Source organism: Zalophus californianus, chromosome 3 (assembly GCF_009762305.2).
Source record: "Zalophus californianus isolate mZalCal1 chromosome 3, mZalCal1.pri.v2, whole genome shotgun sequence".
Taxonomy (NCBI): domain Eukaryota; kingdom Metazoa; phylum Chordata; class Mammalia; order Carnivora; family Otariidae; genus Zalophus; species Zalophus californianus.
Genome location: NC_045597.1, coordinates 124,121,295 through 124,141,328, shown reverse-complemented (window position 1 = coordinate 124,141,328; position 20,034 = coordinate 124,121,295). Strand labels below are relative to the sequence as shown.

At 34.9% G+C, this 20,034-nt stretch overlaps 1 protein-coding gene across 20 annotated transcripts in view; it reads left to right on the top strand.

The window, feature by feature from the left end:
- Nucleotides 1–20,034, top strand: part of BAZ2B (bromodomain adjacent to zinc finger domain 2B) — a 308,079-nt gene that overhangs the window by 162,177 nt on the left and 125,868 nt on the right. For 19 of the 20 annotated variants that reach the window (XM_027589756.1, XM_027589755.1, XM_027589752.1 and 16 more), the window contains one exon: nucleotides 7,988–8,131. In XM_027589756.1, the coding sequence (XP_027445557.1) occupies nucleotides 7,990–8,131 (142 nt within the window). In that variant the 5' untranslated portion in view covers nucleotides 7,988–7,989. Of the gene's footprint in view, nucleotides 1–1,686; nucleotides 1,771–7,987; nucleotides 8,132–20,034 lie in introns of those variants that run through there. The other variant, XM_027589738.1, reaches the window with a different exon arrangement.

Genomic DNA, 20,034 nt, shown 5'->3' with positions numbered 1-20,034 from the left:
ATAAGAGAGATCATATGGTGTTTATTTTTCTCTGACTTACTTCACTTCGTGTAATGCCATCAAAGTCCATTCATGTTGTCACAAAGAGCAAGAGTTCATTCTTTTTTTGGCTGAGGAATATTCCATTATATTTATACCACAATTTCTTTATCCATTCATCCATTGATGGATACTGAAGTTGTTTCCATACCTTGGCTATTGTAAATAATGCTGCTGTGAACATGGGGGTGCCTATTATCTTTTTGAATTAGTGTTTTCATTTTGATAAATACCCAGAAATAGAATTATTGGATCATTATATTTTTAATTTTTTTGAGGATACTCCATACTGTTTTCCTTAGTAGCTGCACCAATTTACATCCCCACCAACTGTGCATAAGGGTTCCCTTTTCTCCATTTCCTTGCTAATACTTGTTATTTCTTGTCTTTCAGATAATAGCCATTCTAACGGGTGTGAGGTGTTATCTCATTGTGGTTTGAATTTGCATCACCCTGATGATTAGTGATATGAACATCTTTCCATGTACCCCCAGAGCTAGGTGGTGAGGGGATGTTCCCTGCGTGACAGCTACAAAAACCAGGGCTCCAGACATAAAAACTAGGATACCAGATGTGTATAAAACTCTCTAGGAGACGCTAGGACCCTGGAATGTGACAAATGGTGAGCTCCAAGATAGTACCCAGCCTCCAAGTTCTCTGGAAAAGATTACAGTCAGCCCTTTGATGTATGTTTAATTAGAAGCTGACCCCTCAGGTCGAATTCATGATGATTAGCTAATAAAGCTCCCTCATAGAAAGATCAAGCTGTGCGTTTGTTGCATCTTCCCTTAGCTGGACATGGTAGCTGTTTAAGAACCGTTTCTCTGCTTGATGCAGTTGTGTGGATCCATGAGTGTGAGCCCCACTGCCCACCAAAGCCAGGTGATGTAGAGCTATCCCTTGGAAGCAGTCAAAAAATCGGTGTTCTACATAGGGATATGATTATTACAGTGTGTGGGACCAGGAAAACAATCTCCCCTGGCCTCCACAAGTAGGCAGTCAAGAGGTGTTTCCTAGGTAGTAGCCATCAAAATTGGGGCACTAGTTGCATGTAAAAGCTTCCTTCTGGAAGGTTCTGGTGTTCTGGAGTACAACAGAGAGGAAAGCGTGAAGATGACATCTGCCAGTCTCCATCCTTGGCGAGTGTTCCAACAAGCTCCTGGATGTGTGTATTAAATTAGATGCTGCTCCCTCATGCCCATGCTTTAACATAAGTAGGTGAACCTTCTTCACTTTAGATCTGGGCGTGATTGGCTGCCTCTGAGCTAGGTCCTGGGGTGGGTGAATCTGAGTGTGAGTCTTTTAAGAGCAGTTTCTCAGATCACATGGTCTTGTAGGTCTTGGAATGCAAGCCTTGTTGGATCTCAAAGTTAGTTGTTTTGGGGGCTCATCTCTCAAGTATGTGTCATAAAAGTTGGGGTGCCCAGTGTGGGGCTCGAACTCTTTGCTCCCCAGGGAGAACTTCTGGGTTTTGAGTTCCTTCCTGGTTGTGGGTCTCCATGCCAGGAGTGGGGTTTTATAACAATATTGTGTCTCAGCCTCTTACCTGCTTTGATGTGATTTTCTTGTTTGCCTGATATCTAGTCATCATTCAGCCAGACTTTAGGTTTTTTTGAGAGGAAATTGTTTCATAAGTTGGTATAGACTCACTGTGTCTGTGGGAGGAGGTGGATTCAGGATCCTTCTGCATCACCATCTTGAACTGGAACTCCCTGTAGAACATATTGAAAGGTAATTTTGAGCAATAACAAATCTTTAGAAGTCCTTCCTTTTTTATTAATTTAACTGTCATAAATACTAGCACATGGTAGCAAGTGGTTAGAAAAGATATATAGTGAAAAATAATTCACCTATCCTAGATGCCAATTCCTTAGTCCCTTTACCTAGGAGTAAAGAGTTACCAGTTTCTTTCTTTTCTTTGCTTTTTGTTGTTGTTGTTGTTGTTGTTTGCTTGTTTGTTTCTCTTTTTCAGAGAGAGAGAAAGAAAGCACACATGCGAGAGTGTGTGAGCGGAGGGAGGGGCAGAGAGAGAATAAGAGGCATAGAATCCTAAGTAGACTCCACGCTGAGCCAGAGCCCCATGGGGGACTCACTCACAGGATCCTGAGATCATGACCTGAGCTGAAATCAAGAGTCCAACGCTCAACTGACTGAGCCACCCAGGCACCCCCAGTTACCAGTTTCTTAAAACAATTTTCTAGAAGTATTCTATGCATACAGGCATAAGAATATATACCCTTTCTTCTTCATCACACATGAGATCATGCTATTTCTATTCCTCCCCAGTTTACTTTTTTCATTTAATTGGATAATCTAGTATAGGTCTACCTCATTCTTTTATAGTAGGTGCATGGTATTCTGTTAAAGAGATGTACCATAATTTAACAATTCCTAATTGATGGAATTTTTTGTTTTTAAAAGTTGCTTACAGGGGTGACTGTGTAGCTCAGTTGGCTGAGCATATGACTCGTGATTGCATCTCAGGTCATGATCTCAGGGTCATGGGATCGAGCCCCAAGTCAGACGCCATGCTCGTCAGGGAGTCTGCTTGGGATCCTCTCTCTCCCTCCCCCTCTGCCCCTTCCCACTGCTCTCTCTCTCAAATAAATCCTTTTTTAAAAAGTCATTTACAGAGGTGCCTGGGTGGCTCTGCTATTAGGTGTCTGCCTTCGGCTCAGGTCATGATCCCAGGGTCCTGGGATCGAGCCCTGCATCGGGCTCCCTGCTCTGCCGGAAGCCTCCTTCTCCCTCTCCCACTCCCCCTGCTTGTGTTCCCTCTCTCTCTGTCAAATAAATAAATGTCAAATAAATAAATGAATAAATTTTTTTAAAAAATCATTTATAGTTAATATTTTGCAATAAATATCCTTTATGTGTAATTTTACCCATATGAGTGAACATACTTCTTGGATAAACTGATGATTTTGAACAGGAGAGTGATAATATAAGAAAGACAAACCTAATGTGAGGATTACCAGGACAAAAATATTTTTGCATGATATTCACAAACTTTTACCCTCATTTTATTCTTTAAGAAGTGTGTTTTTCCTGTTAGGTTAGCTCTGCTTCTTCCCCACTGAAAGGGAGTTTTAAGTTCATCAGACTGTAGTACTTGGCGTCTTTCTTTCTTCAACTTCTGAGTGTATGTGGATATCTTGCATAAAGTAACATGACTTCTATTTGTTAGCCTGCTTCGTTTTTTCTCAATCTTTTATTCATCGGCCTCAGTTACTCTCCAGAAATATCTCAGAAATTCCAGTTAATTTTAGTTGTATTTCCTAGTTAAGCAAAGTTTTAGGTCTTTTTGCTTGTACTTTGGGACTTTGTAGATGAAAGGAACAATTAACTAGACATTGTCTCTCTTTTTATTCTTCTGACTTTTGTATCCTTGTTAGAAATCTCTAATCCTAGTCAATAAATTCATATACTCTACCTGCAGTTTAGATGATCCATACATGTTAAAGTTTGCTCAGATCTTCTATAATATTCTTTTATATCTTAGGATAACCTCTTTCTCACAGATATCTCATTGCAAAGGAATATTTAATCCTTTTGAATAGATATTTACTGAACAGTGTGAAAATCAGTGCTTTAGTCTTGGATAATTTTCTTATCAAGTCTCCTGAGGTATTATAAATGAGTAAATCTTTAAAGGATTTAGCAGAAATTTGTAATTTAGCATGATACACATTGGGAGATAGAACCAGGCCAATGAAAGGGAGGATAAGGAAAAAGTGGAATTAAATTGTTAAATATTTTAAAGAATTATTTATTCATTTTAGAGCAGAGAGGGAGGGGTAAAGGGCAAGGGAGAGAGAGAATCTCAAACAGACTCCCCACTGAGTGCCAGGTCTCCATCTCATGACCCTAAGATTATGACCTGAGCTGAAATCGAGAGTTGGACGCTTAACCAACTGAGCCACTCAGCCACCTGAACTTGTTAAATATTTTAATGCAATGTGAAGGTTTTGTTTTGTTTTTACCATCAAGTTGATAAAATTCTGATAGTAGGAACTATCAGAGGGTTAGTTTAGTTCAAACCTATCATTTTTCAGATAGGGAAACTAGTATTTAGGGTGTCTGAGACTTGCTCCAGATCACAGGCTGCAACACAGAGCACCTGATTGCCAGCCCACTTTTGTTTGGGGATGTAATTGTTACTCTTTACAGTGGTAGTTAAAATGTGTGAAACTTCAAAGGAAATTGGTTCATTTTATATACTCATACTTTAAACCACAATATACTATACTTAATTACTCAAAATAACTATTTTTGAAAATGTAGGTAAAAAGAAGTTTTGTAATTAGAATGATTTTCCTTCAAACATATTATATAATTTTGTTTGTTGTCTAATAAGGTGTTTCTGCCTTATCTCCTGTTTCACAAAATCTCTTACCAGAAAAGTGTTTGTGTCTTCTTGGCTTTTGTTTTTGTTTTGCTGCTTAAAATCTTGAAATATTTGTCCAGTGTTCAGTTGCCTGGAAGTTATCTAAAGCAACAGTTTTATAAAAGCCTTTGTCAGAACTGTTAGAAAATACTGGAATTGTAAATCTACTGTTAGTGGTACTACTAAACCAAAAGCAGCAGCATAGTGACTACCTCATGATCTTTATTATTCTTGATTATCGTTTTTCACTTGAGTTTACATTGCAAGGAAAAGCCAGGTTTCACCAAATCTACTTTTGTGCTTTGAATTCCCACAGAGAACTTTTGGTATCGTTGGCAAAGATAAAAACAGAACACCTTCTAGAGGAAACGTCTAAGTCTCTTTTTATGTTTACTTTCTGAATATTCAGTCTATTCTGTGTGCTTTTAGCACTAAAGAATCATGCAACTAAAACAAAGGGCAGCTGATCACACTTGTATTTCTGAGTCAACGTGTCTTGTCCTTCCCTAATAACACCTGCTTAGGTTTATGCCCAGCAGCTGTCAGCATTCATAAACACTGTGGTTACACAAAAGGGAAGTTTGATATGCCTGAATTTTGAACAGTGTTACCATTAACAACTGATCATTGAATCTTTCTGGGATGAGTATAGAAAATCATCATGCAGGAAAGTTGTTTGTGGTAATTCTGATTTTTGTCTATTCTCAGAATTGTTATTGGCAAATAGCGTCCTAGTAAAATACAGTAAATTCATATTATCCAGTATGAGCAAATATTCCGATATGTGTTAATGACATATCGTACATTATCAGTTTCAAACAATTAGGACAAAATATAAAATAAGAGACCAGTTAGACTGACACAAATGATAGGTTGAATATAATGATCATTTTATACTTTTATCACAATGTCAATAAATCAGCTCGAATCATCTTATAACAGTTATATAGAATTACTACTTAATAGAAAGTTTTAGTTAGTTGAATTCTAAGTAATATAATTTTTGAAACTTTAAGTCAGGATCTCTCAACCTTAGCACTGCTAACATTTTGGGCCGGGTAATTTTCTGTGCGGGGGATGTCCTGTGCATTGTAGGAGTTTAGCAGCATCCCTGGACTGTATCACGGCAGTACTAAGATCAAAATAATTGAAATAAAATAATACATGAATAATGTAGATAATAGAACTTCTAAGGAAAATGGCTTTGCATACGCATTTTTTTAAAAGTTAAGCCCTTTTTCACTTAAATGAACAAAAGGAACCAAGAATAAAAGAGAAAATTCCACTTTTACTGAAACTAAAAAAGGCCCTTAACATACTACTAGCTGTAGTTCTACTCTTTCTTATTGCCAGGTTTAAATTTTATTTTTAAACGTTATAATAAAGAACCTCTAGTATTTTATTTCTACAGAATAGATTCTCAGAAGTAGATTGTAAGATCCAAGTATATGTATATTTTTAAATTTAATGACCATTTCCAAGAAAAGATCTCCAATAAGCAATATGTAGAGACTGCTCATTTTGCTTTCTGGGTTTTACTTGCTTTAGTCCTGAATCAAGTTATAGCAATAGAAAGAATTATAGCAACAGAAAGAAATATACCTAGGGTTCATAATTTATTATCCTAAAAAAAACTAATGACTATTATTTATAGAATACTTTTATGCCAAGTACTGAGCTAAAGTACTTATTTATATCACCAAATTATTTTTGCTGTGGAGTACAAAGGCAAATTAAAAAAAACAACTTTACATTATTTTTAAAAAATAGCATGTTTAAATAGTACATTTTAGAATTTTTTTAAGACAACGAGGTTACCAGCTATACATTTTTAAAAATAGCCCTTTTCTGTAAACTCTTAACTAGGTAAAGGATGCATAATTTTTGTATGTAGTGAAATGAGACTTGGTGAAAATTGCGGAGAAAATGTCAGTATGGGCCTTGCCATGAGACCAGCCACATGTCTCCAAGCTCATTTTGACTGTTTGATGCCCCAAAACCTGCCTTTTAAGCATTAGTTTCATGTAACCATCAATACCAACTACTCTTTTCCATCATGAATGGTAATAGAAAGAAAAGTTCTTTAAGAATATGGACATACTCATTATAGCAGTATCATCATCTGTAGAGGTGGTTGAGAGCAGTGACAGAATATGAAGAGAAGTTTTTGAATTGTATATGATTGGAAAACTTATTGAAATGGTTACTAATGATGGTATGTGTCAACCTGAGATAACCTTTACTATATGTATCCATCTTATGAGAAAAATCCTCTTAAAAAAAAAATCCTCTAGATACTATATGGATTAAATCAACATTTATACATTAACCTCTCATTATTTTAATTGGTCAATATTTTTAAATCAAACTCTTTCTTAGAAAATATATAGTAATTATGTGAATTGCTTATAGAATTCCATACAGAAATCTTTTTTATGGTTAGATTTCAATGGTGAAAGTTTACTTGTGGTTAAGTTCAATCATATGTGAGCAGTATCTTTTTTTGTTTCTTCCTATAAATTGTGTACTTATGAAAGCAGTTGTGAACTTCATGATTTTCTTGCTTACTTGTAGGATCAGTGTATGCAGAGAGTACTAAAATAACCATAACCTATTCTAGATTTAAAAAAATTATTGGGATATAATTGATATATAACATTTGAAATTAGTTTCACTTGTACAACGTAATGATGGATATTTGTATATATTGCAAAATGATCTTCACAATAAGCCTACTCAACATTCATCACCACACAGTTACAAATTTTTTTCTTGTGATGAGAACTTTTAAGATCTACTTTCTTAGAACTTTCAAATATACACTATAGTAATACTAACAGTAGTCACCATGCTGTACATTATATCCCATGACTTACTTATTTTAAAACTGGAAGTTTATACCTTTTGATCCCCCTTCACCCATTTCTACTCTAGATTTTTAATATCAACATAAACTTACAACAAGACCAATGTAAGTTTGCACCTGAAATAGCTAAGCAAATAAATAAAGTTACATGTAAGTGAATTGGTCAGTATAAATGGGTTGTACTAAGGCCATTTTAACTATAGTTCAAACCTGACATTAGTAACAACTCTAAAATATATTTGTCTTTTTGGTGGGGGAGAAGTGCTTGCTCTGATAGAGGTTACCAGATCAGATTCTTGGATGCTTAAGACTTTCAAGACTTGAATTTAAAAGACAGTCCATTCAAATGTGGTGTTATTTTCTTGAGTTAAGATAATATGGGTATTCTGTTGTAAATGAATAGATGATGAGGTGATTTAGGAAGAATAAGAAGTTAATATGTAATATGCAAGTCTATTAAGAGTAGTTTTGGTATACTTAACATTAAACTTATTTCATAAATTGGTATTTTAAATTATACTTATGTTTTTATTCCATATTTTATCTTTCTGAAGAACATGTATTTTGAAATTATTTCACATTTTATAAAAGTATGCCTAATGTTTAGGGACTTATTTTGATAATAAGGTATGTTTAATTCTTTGAATAATTCCTCTATCTAGTACTGAGAATTAACATTTTTCTCCCTCTCATAGATATGGAGTCTGGAGAACGGTTACCATCCTCAACAGCCTCCACTACTACACCTTCATCTTCTCTACCTTCTGTGGCTTCATCAGTTTCAAAAGGTGGCCTTTCCACGGGAGCTGCTTCACTTAGCTCTACAATCAACCCATGTGGTGAATACCCTTTATTAACTCAGTTTTAGAATGCCATCCATTTACTAATTTGCATTCATAGTATTTTATTGAACTGAATAAAATGATTTCATTACCTCTTTTGACCATTGAACAATAACTAGGTTAAACATCTAGTTTGTGCTTTTTCTGTATTTTACCAGCACACTGAGATTGCACTTTTCATGCTTATTAGAAGCTCTTTTAGAGAGTTTCATCATATTTTTTTAATTTGACCATTTCAATTAATAAATGAGTACATGCAAAATGTTTTGAAACAATAGGCCCATGAGGGAGTGAAGAAATACAAAGGAGTCCTTGGTGATAAGATTAGGTACTAATGCTATGGACCTTTTATTCTAAATTTGCTTCTGGCATTTGAAATAATCCTTCACCAAACTCCAACTACCCCTGTTCACAGATGTGTACTAAGGGAGATAGATCATTTACTCGATGGAAAGTATTTTAAAAATTAACAGCATGACAAGTTTCTCTTTAAGCATGAACAAAGTTTAGATTGCTAAAAAGACAATAATAAGAGCTTTATTTCAGAAATTAAAATACCATAAATTTTGATTAATTATGTAGAAGGTATTTTTAATTACTGCCCAAAATCACTCTTTGTTCAAACACAGGTTTGGTAGAATACATCCTTTTTTTAAAAAAAAGAAAACGTGTTAAGTGTGATTAATTCATTCCTTTATCACTAGGAAGCTTTTTAACTTTAAATATTTTTTATCTTAAAGATTATTTCACATGTTTATAAGCAGAAGAACTAAATGATATCTCACTTTTTAAAATTAGATATATAATTTTGGATAAATGAAATGCATAAATATGGAATGTTTGCTAACAAAATACCTTAGTAAATTGCCAAATACATATTTGTTCAATTATTTTTTTAATCAGTGGAATGACAGGAAGGATGTCATTTTGTCATTGATGTATCAGAACAATTTTTTGTAGAATTTTCTTAGTGATTATAAAATAACTAAGATAAAACAGTCTTTTATTATAAAAATAAATAAATAAAATCCCTGTTCTCTTGCGTCCTGTGCAGTCTTGGTTAAGTGCTTTCACAACTTCATGCACACTTCCCTTATATATGAAATGATGAATTCCTTCGATGGTATGCTGTATTCAAAAATAGTGATGCAGGTTTATCTTAAGTTAGTTTGTCTAAATGATTGCACACAATTGTATCTTTGTAATTATTCTTCCCTGCTTTTTATAATTCTTCTTCCCTTTGTTGTCAACTCATTTCAGTGTATCTTCCAATCTGCTAACTTTGTATTTACTTCTGAATTAGTCTTTATATAATGTTTCTAGAGAATTTTTTTTTTTTAATGTTGAAGATTTTAATAGCATTCTTGAGTACAGAGCCATGAGTTTTCTGGATACTTTGCTGTTACCAATTTCTCAGTTTTCTGAATTAGTCACATGTCGGGCACTATTTTTTGTTGGCAGTAATTGGGAATCGCAAAAGGGGTGTGGGGTATGCTGAGTTGCTGGGTAGCTTCAGAAATTTCCTTGTCTGGAAAGGAATTCATTTTTTATCATTTATTTACGAACTTAAAAGGTTGTAGATTTTTTATGTTGAGTTGCTTATTTTGAATGGAAACACATTTTATTTCTATGTTTATTCAGAAATAGATCAATTATTAACATATTATACTTTCAGTATGTACAGCATGAGTTTTTTCACCTTCTAAGAAAATGCTTTTTTTTGTTTTTAGCTTTCACAGTGTTATGGTTCATGTTTAAAGTAAAGCCTTATATTAACTTCCAACCCATAGGTTGCTTAAGAGAATGTGCAGTTGTCCTACATAGCTCTATTTATCATTTTCTTGTCTTCTCTTATTTGATTCATTCTTTTTGGCCCATTCATTCTGATAATTCTCTTCATTTTCTTTAAAACAAGATCGTAGAGTGTTAATGGGCCTGGACTCTGTCTTAATAAACAACTTAAATCTCCTCAATTTGTTTGATTTATAGAGACAAAACAATTTTCAGCTTTAAAATGTCAAAAACTCAACAGTTCTTTAATGGCTCCTTTGAGGACATTCTGTTGTTTTAAACAGTTATTTTAATTGGCCATTCTCTGTCATCTTCATTAATGGTATGTCTATAGGAATTCTTCTGAGTTACAAAGGATGTAATTCAAACCTGCTTTCAAACTTTGAATGATCAACTAATTTTTTTGAGTGAATACCTTGTCAGGATTTGGGATTAAACCTACCTACAAGTTAGTCTGTCACTATTATGGATGCTGGCAGAAGACATGAAACCCCTGGGTCAGAAATTTTATTACTTATTGTCACAGCAGTTAACATGAATATCATGTTGGCCTTTGTTCCCCATGCCTCCCAAGTCCCACAGAGGCTACATGATGTCCCAATTGAATCTTATAAATGCAGTGGGTTTGTGTCACAGCTGAAGAATACTGAACTTGGGGAATCCATTACTTTCATAAAAATGAAAGCAAACCCACTCTTTGTCTTAAAGAAGATGTTGCTTTATCTTTCAGGGTTGTTCCTTGCAAATGCAATCCTGAGAAATGGCCTGCCTAAAGAGTGGTCTAGGCTTTGCATTCTTAGCATACCCAGCGACAACATGCAGGGACCTGGGAGGATTGCATCTCACAACACAAAACGCTTTAATTTTATTGTAGTAACTAGGATAGAAAACAACATTGCAATAATGATTGATCTAAGGCTATCTGCATATGGGTTTTGTTGGTCTTATCAGAAGAGTAATATTTCTTTTCCCTTTAAGGTATGAGTTTTTAAAAATAACTTGCCTATTTCTAAAAAATAATTTGGGACAGCTTTCAGTAAATGTATTGGCACAATAAACAAACAAAAAGTAACTAAAATATCAAAACATAGGCTCTAAAAACTGAAAAGGTGTTAGCTGAAGAAAGCCACTCTTATCGAACAAAAAACTTACTGAATTAGCTGCTAAGAGTAAAAGGAAAACATAATGGCTTACATGACTCACACACCATTGCTAGTAAGTATATCAACTCCTCAGATGAAAACCAAACTTTTTTCTAGCCCTGAATGGTGTAGGAAATATGTCACCAGAACCTTTGTATAACAAGCCAAATGATGCACAGTATCCCATGGGCCAATTTCACAGATACTCACATGATTCCACATATTGGCTCTGAGTGAAGGCTAAAAGAATAATAGTTTCACAATTACACTTTATCAAATTTGTTTGAGATTTGTTGTTATTGACCTAATCCAAAGATAGAACTTTGATAAATTTCAGTGATAGTTTAAACTGTGTCATAGACCAGTGGTTTTCAACCCATTTTTAAGGGTAGAACCTTCAAACAAAAGCTTATAAAAATGCTGAATATATAGAACAAATAAGCCATTTAAAACGTCTCTGGCTAAAGCCTGAGTATGCCTACTTTTCTTTGAAAAATTAAAGAGACTGATTTACATATGTATCTTAATTCCCCCTACAGAAGTGTGCCAAATCATAGTATATTGAGGAAATTGCAAGTTGACCAGTAAAAGCCTCAACTTAGGGTATGTGTCAGTTCTGACAATGCTTAACTCTGAGTAGGAAAACATGGCATTTAAACACACAAGCCCGTTGAGAGGCAGTCCCGAAGTGGGTAATGCCATCACAGACCTGGGCTCCTAATTTTATATTGTGTCTTCTGGAGTGTGGGACTTTCATGCTCACATGTGTATCCCGTGGCTGTAAGAGAGCTGATCCACATAGAGCACTATTTTCCAGAAAAGAAGGTGGGGTGGGAATGGAGCAAAAGTTGCTTGCCAGCTTATGTTGACCCTTTTTAAAGAGCTTTCCCAGAAACCCCATCCAGAGATTTCCACTTACTTCTCTTTCATCAGAATGGTAATCTCAGCTTCAAGGAAGGTCAGGAAAACTAGTTTTTAGCTGAGCATACTGCCGTCCTGAAGAAAACAGAGGTTCTTAGTAAGGAAGGAGAGAATGGATCAGCAATGTCTACTACAGCTAAGTGGAACCAGAGGAACAGGAGCTCAAGCTGGGGAATGGGCTCGTGTCAGATCATGTAGAACTCCGTGTGTGGTGCTTACGAAGTTAGGCAGAATAATGTATTGATTAAAAGCAAAGATTTTGCAATTGAAATATCTTGAAATGGAATCTTGGCTTATCCACATATTAGCTATGTGAATTTGGGCAAATTACGTATTCCTCTCTGAGCTTTAGTTGCCTCATCTATAAAATGGATATCACCACCCATTTTGCAGCATTATAAGGACAAATGAGGTAATGCCTATTGTACAGTAGGGGCTTAGTAAATTATAACTATTATTTTTATTCATACTTCATCCAAGTGGAAGGGTTTTATATGATCACACCGCTTTGAAAATGAAAGCTTTAGCATCATGTCGACCATCAGTTTGCAATGGGAATGACACCAGAGGCAAAGAAGACTTTTAGGAATTACTTGTATTTATCTGGGTGAGAAATGACATGGGCCCATATTAAGGAGTTATTGGAGATGGAGAAAGAAGGTTGCAGAAATACTTAGGGAGTAGATTCTTATAGGATATAATGACTATTCACATTTGGCAAGGCAATGTTTAGAGAGAGAGACAAGCCCTGACATGACTTGAAAAACTGGGTCAGGAGTGATGTAATGAGAAACGTGGAGGAGGAATAAGTTGTAAAGAGTAAAAGGCTTAGGTATCTTTTTGCATCTTGTATTTAATGAAATATACATCCATTTATATATCCACACAACTGCTGGTGGATATTTGAGTTGTTCTTACCAATTACAATGTTCTGACCATTAAACATGGATTCCAGTGTATATAAGTGTACATTTCTGAAAATGTCTTCAACTTTACCAGTAGGACTAATTTATTTTCCCACCAGCTGTATATTAGAATTCCTGTTGCTTGTCATCCATGCTAACACTTCTCATTGACAGGCTTTTTGATTTTTGTCAATGCTGAATACTAAACAGTGTCTCATTAAGGTAAATTTTTATGTTTTTAGCCTTTTGGATTTCTTCTTTTTTGAAGTGATTATTTAGGGCTTTGATACATGTTTCTGTTGGATTATGTATCTTTTTCTTATAGATTTATGAGTGTATTACATTTTGGATGCTGGTCCTTTTGTCAGTTATATTTGTAGGAAATATCTTTTCCCAGTCTGTGGTGTGTCTTTTTTTATTCTGAATTGTCTTTTGTTTAATAGAACTTCCAATTTTAATGTAATCAGATTTATCAGTATTTTTATTTATGCTTATCCTTTTTGTCTTGTTTAAGAACCACTCTTTTACCTTCAAGGTCATACATATATATTTTTAAAGATTTCATTTACCTCTCTTTTAGTTTTACTTTGAAAAGTCCATGGTTATCAGATATCAGGCCAGTTGTGATAGACTGAATTGGTCTTTTGGCTTTGCAACTGTCACCATTTGGGGCTGTTGGTTGCTATATCTGTCAGTTCAGCCCATGATAACACAAACCACTAAGGCTGTTTAAGCAGAAAGAGATTTAATACAGGGAGTTGGATACTTATGAAATTATTGAGGAGCCGGTTTCCTCATCCCCACAAATGATTTCAGGGCATTACTGTTGAATTGGCCTGCTTAAGGAAACTACCTTTGGTTGAATCAGGACACCACTTTTCCGACTGAAGACTCCATGGATCATACCACCTTAGCTTCAATCCAGTAATCAGGAACCACTGACATAACTGCCTCCAAGTTTGCTCTGTGTTACCTGCTAGATCTACACCATCTAAAAGGATACCTCGTGTGCTGCCAATCTGCCAGCTTAACTCAGTTTTTAATTCGTCCCAAATACATTTGATTGGCAGAATCTAAACAATATCCAGAATCCTGGCTGCAAAAGAGACTGGTAAATGTAATTTTTAGCTGCCCAGCTTCTGCATCACAGGAAGATACACTGAAAGTTTAGAACAAATGTTAAATGAGCCAATTACCTATCCACTTGAGCTCATCTAGTGATAGGCCCCCTGCCATATCTCCCAACCTGTGAAGTGTAATAAACTCCTGATACATATAGATGAGCTTTATTCCAGTTTCAGCAGTTTTTTTCTTCAGAACATTTAATAGCTCATGTATACTTAGCACAAATCTCTTTTGAGGGGCGCCTGGGTGGCTCAGTTGGTTAAGCGTTTGACTTCATTCAGGTCATGATCTCAGGGTCCTGAGATCAAGCCCCACGACAGGCTCTGCACTCAGTGGGGAGTCCGCTCCTCCCTCTCCCACTACCCCTCCCCCTACTACTCATGCCTGAGTGCTATCTCTCTCTCTCTCTCTCTCTCTCTCAAATAAATAAAATCTTTAAAAAAGCAAAAGAAATCTCTTTTGGGATTTGTCAGAAATGATATAGTTGACCTCTGCCTCCTTCTTGAAAATCTGTTTTGGGGAAAAGTTTGTATCAAATTGGTATTATTTCTTCCTTAAATTTTTGGTAGAATCCACCAGTGAAGTCATCTGGGTTTTCAAGGTTTTCTTGTTGTTGTTGTTGTTGGAAGATATTAAAACATGAGTTCAACTTTTTAAATATCAACATACAACTATTCAGGTTACCTTTTTCTTCTTTAGTGAGCCTTGGTTGTTGATGTCTTTCAAGGAGTTTGTCCATTTCATCTAAATTATTGAATTTATGGGCACATTGTTGATCCAAATAATACCTCATCCTTTGAATGTCTTCTCTTTCATTATTGATATTAATAATTTGTGCCCTTTTTTCTTTCTGACTGGAGGTTTATCAATATTTTTGAGGTTTATCAATATTATTAATCTTTTTGACAAACTAGCTTTTGGTTTCATTGATTTTTCTCAGTTTTCTGTTTTATTGATTTCTGTCTTTTATTATCTCCTTCTGTTTTTCTGTGAGTGTGATTTCCTTTTTTTTTTTTTTTTGGTAACTTCTTAAAGGGAAAGCTTAGATCATTTATTTAAGACCTTTCTTTTTCTTATATATGCATTTAATGCTACAAATTTCCCTGTTAAGTACTGCGATAGCTGTATCCCACAAGTTTTTATTTATTTTCATTATTATTCTAGTGAAAATATTTTCTATTTTACTTTGTGAATTCTTCTTTGATAGATGGGTTATTTAGAAGTCAATAATTTGACATTTTGATTTTTTTTTATTGATGTCCATTTTAATGTCGTTGTGGTCAAAAACATACTGATGATGATCTGCGCCCTGTTTTTTGGCTTTCCACAGTTGCTTTTTTAGACTGGCACCCTGTGGGTCTCCTTTGTGCCTGTGATATTGTCGGGTCAGCCAAGTACTTAGGCAGAGATGAGTCTCTTTCTCTCTGGTTCCCTTGCTTCTAAGATTACCCTCTCTACTACTTTCCAGCTGTTCTGCCAGCTTTGGACTCTGTACTCTGACACTTCAGGCTTTTCTGCTGCTAATCATGGTGAAGGAATGGACTCATTTAAGAAATACATCAAACTCAACTGATCTGCCGTGGGTAGCTCTGTCTTTCAAGAGTAGATTTCTCTATGTTCTCTGCTAGCTATTTTGCTGTGCCCCTGGCTTCCCTCCCCATTCATGCACAGTGTACTCGTGGCTAGGCATTTGGATAGTTCAAGCTCTGAATTTGAGCCTCATTGTTTCTGCGGTTTGCTCACTGCCAGAGTTTCCCCTTTAAATTTCCTGATGTTGTTTTAAATCAAGGTTTCATTATTATTTTCTGTGGATGGTTTATGTGACCTCTACACCACCACTACAATATTACCTGAAATTGTCCCCCTCAAAACAAATCACTTTAAAAAAAAATTTCACTTAAGACCCCAGGGGTGATATGTGACCCAATCTAATCAATCCAAATATCTTTTTTCCCAGGCAGTAGTGATTGGTTAAGGTATAATGGGCACATAATGTAAGTCAGACTAATCAAAGACAAGGAGACTCCATTCTGGGATTTTTATTAGTGAGAAAGGATACCCTTTTGTCTCACAAACTTAGGAGAAAGGGCCCATTTGAGGACATAAAGCCAAGAGAAGAAAGAGAAATTAGGTACTGGTAAACTTTCAATCAGTCTTCCTTATCTAAAAGGAGCTGTTTCCAAAAGTTTTTACATAATATGAGTTAATACATTCACCTTTTCAGTTAGCCATTTTGAATTGGGTGTTTGGTATTTTTTGACCTAACTGATATACTCTTCATGATCTAATCTCTGCCTACTTAAAACTTACCTGGTAGTGGGGGTGCCTGGGTGGCTCAGTTGTTAAGCGTCTGCGTTTGGCTCAGGTCATGATCCCAGGGTTCCTGGGATCGAGCCCCGCATCAGGCTCCCTGCTCAGCGAGAAGCCTGCTTCTCTCTCTCCCATGCCCCCTGATTGTGTCCCCTCTCTCACTTTGTCTCTCTCTGTCATATAAATAAAATCTTAGAAAAAAAAAACTTATCTGGTACTGTTCTCACTCTGTTCCCATTATCTTTCAGAGTCCCTGGCCTTTTACTTCTTCAGATACAAAGCATTCTTTCCCAAACCAGGATGTGAAACATGTTCTCTCTCTGTCTGGAAAATTTTCATGTGGCTGATTCTTTCTTATGCTTTTTCTCAGGTTAGATGTCCTGAGACATTAATTGGAGAATTCTCCTCTTTTCATAGTGTCTAGGTAATTGTTCCACTATTATATATTTTTGTCCCTAGTAATTTCCTCCATCATACTCTTCACAATATATAATTATACATTTGGTGTTATTTTACTTATTTGTCCCTTTTCCTACATTTAAGGACAGGAACTATATCTGCTTTCTTTTATCAGCATGTTCTAGTCAGTGCCTGGCACAAAATATATGCTCAAGAAGCAATTTTGAAAGGAAGGAGATGAACTTGGAGGACTTGGACTTGAAAATTAGATGATAAATTAACTTTAATTAATAAGTTTTCTAGGCCATGCTTTATATTGTTCTGGTAGTACCAAATGGCTATGCAGATTTTAGTTGGGGATGGGCATTATAAGCCACATGGTGAGGAATCTTAAAGCATTGGTTGACCTTACTAGACAGGGAATGAATAAATAAAACCCTGCAAGTCCAAAGTTATTATTTTATTAGAACTTCTCATTTAAAAGATAACCAGGGGTTCAGCTTACAGTCACTAGAGAATCATCAAAAAAATAAGATAGGCCTATTCTTGTGGGTTTAAGTATAAAGCCAAGGTTTCATTCCAATTTCTTTTAGTATTTATGTTATGGTATAAATAACTATTATAACATTTTTAGTTGATCTGTCTATAGTGTAGATATCTATAAATTTCATAAATAAAGGCTCTCAAATGTTCAGCTGTATAGCCTTCCTCAGTGGGTTTGTTTTTGAAATATTATTTTACTTTAACTTTTATTTGTGGTTTTAATTTAGAATTTTAACAGTAAATTACTATAGAAAGGTAATGCCTTCCAATCAGTTAAGTACTCATAAAAATAAACCCAGTGTTATAGATTAAATTTTATGTCCTCCTAAAAAAAGATATACTGGAGTCCTAACCCCCAATATCTCAGAATGTGACCCATTTGGAAATAGGGTCCAGTAAGACTCATTTCCTTATTAAAGGGGGAAATTTGGACACAGAGACATGCACAGAGAAGCCCATGTGAGGACATATGAAGAACACCTGAGGTTCCCAAAAGCTAAGAGAGAAGCATGCAACAGATCCTTCCTTAGTGCCTTCAGAGGGAGCATGGCCCTGTCAACTCTTTGATTTCAGACTTCTAACCTCTGGGACTGTGAGATGATACATTGTGTTCTAAGGCACTCAGTTTGTGGTACTTCATTATGGCATCCCCAGCAAATTAATATACCCAGTATGTTTCTCAAAGCTGATTTTAATAATTTTTGCTCATTGCAATAATTTTTTATTTATTGAAACATAGGTAAAATAAGATTTTGGAATTTGATTATTTTAGTGAACTTTTTTCTATTTCATTATTAAAGTACAGCCGGATTTGAAGATAAAAGTATATATAAAATATTGTGTATTTTTAGCATCTTAATCCATGAACTCTAAATCCTTTCATTGGTCTAACAAAAATGCTTATGAAAGAGGAACTGCTCCTGTCTTTAACAGTCATTTGCTGAACTGAAATTAAACTTTACCATGTTCAGTGTTAGAGAGTGGCAGCTTTTGTTCCCAAGTTTACCTAGGCTTTTAATGACTTATTTTCTAATTAAAAAAAAAAAAAATGTTTGAAAGGAAAATAGTAACTTGACATAGAATCCAGGCAGATCACAACTTAATCAAGTGTTCAAAGTTAGTATCACCAGTACACATAGCAACATCTTAGACCCCAGATACGTTGCACTGAGAAGAGTGTATTGCTTCTCCTTCCCAATGTTGCCTAACCTTTTCTAATCATGAGAAGGCATCAGACAAACCCACATTGAGAGATGTTCTATGAAATACCGGACCAGTACTCTTCAGTGGATCAAGATCATGAGAGAAGACTGAGGAACTGACACAAATCAGAGAAAATTAAGGAGATACAGCAACTGAAACTGATAAGATCTGAATAAATTTTTAATTTTAGTTAATTAAGATTAACTTCCTGGTTTTGAAAATTATTTTTTGTCATATAAGATGTTAACATATGGAGGTTGGAACTCTACTAATTTTGCAACTCTTGTGAGTCCTAAAATAATCTCAAAATAAATGCTTAAAAATAAAGACTTTATTTCCATGCCATGCATCTTTTGAAATATTAAAATGTAGGGGTTAACTGACTGAGAAAATTTTGAGACTGCAGGAATGGAATGAAGATTATTTGCAGGAAATGTCACCATTAACTATAGAATTCTTTCTGTTCTCTAATCAAAGTTCAAGGTTATAGTTTGTACATTTTGAGTTCCAGAATATTTGAAGATTAATATATTTAAGAATTTTAATGTGAGCCAGTAATTTGAGCATTTTTTTAATTTACAGTAATTTTGATGATGTTCAATCTGTTTATTACACTTATTCATTACTAGTGTTAAAGTACACATACAACTTATTTGAATGCGCTGCATCACATTTTTGATGATTAGCCTACTTTGCAGGTTGTATACTAGAGGCTGATTTTGCAATGCTGTAAAATTATGCTTATAATTTTAAAGAACTAGAGACGAGTTTGAAGACATGTTGCAACAAGTTTGGGAAGCAATGAAAGATTAAAGACATTTTTATTTCTAGCATACAAAAAGCAACATTTGTGGAGTTCTATCATAGTAATCAGTCTCCTTGATTTTTAAAAAGATTAGATGCTTTAGCATACTTCTTGTAATTATTTTGTTTTAATTGCTATCTGGACTTTTCCTGACAGGAGATTTTGTTCACTGGTAGTTCAGGTTCAAGGCATTAGTACAGTATTTATACTATTTTGTTCTTGTGGGAGGAAAACCTTTATTGTGTTGTGGCATGAAATGCACTATCATTAATAAAGATACTTGCAGTTACCATGTGTTGTTACTGAGACACTGACATGTAACTGCTTTAAATCACCTATACATATACTGACAAGCAGAATTTGAAAAGCTCTGCTCAAAAGTGTTCAGCTTCTTACAGTATAAGTCAGAACTTAGTTATTATGGATGTATATTAATTTTTATTATGCACACTGTGCACATTGTTACCTGCCCATTAAAATAGAAACTAAAAAGTTCATTTATAATATTGAAATTATGTTTGAATGTTAATACCTGTTAAAAAGAATGAGTGTAATCTTGTAAAATTATTTTCATTTTATGATACAATTTATCAGGTTGCAAATGTTTCCTCTGAGCAAAATTTAAGAGTTTTAAACATAACAAGTTATTATTTGGGAGCATCTTCTGATATTAGATATATTAATGTAGAAAAAAATTACTTCTCCAAAAGTGGAACATTCTAATATCCAAATAATCTTATTTTGTAGTGTAATATT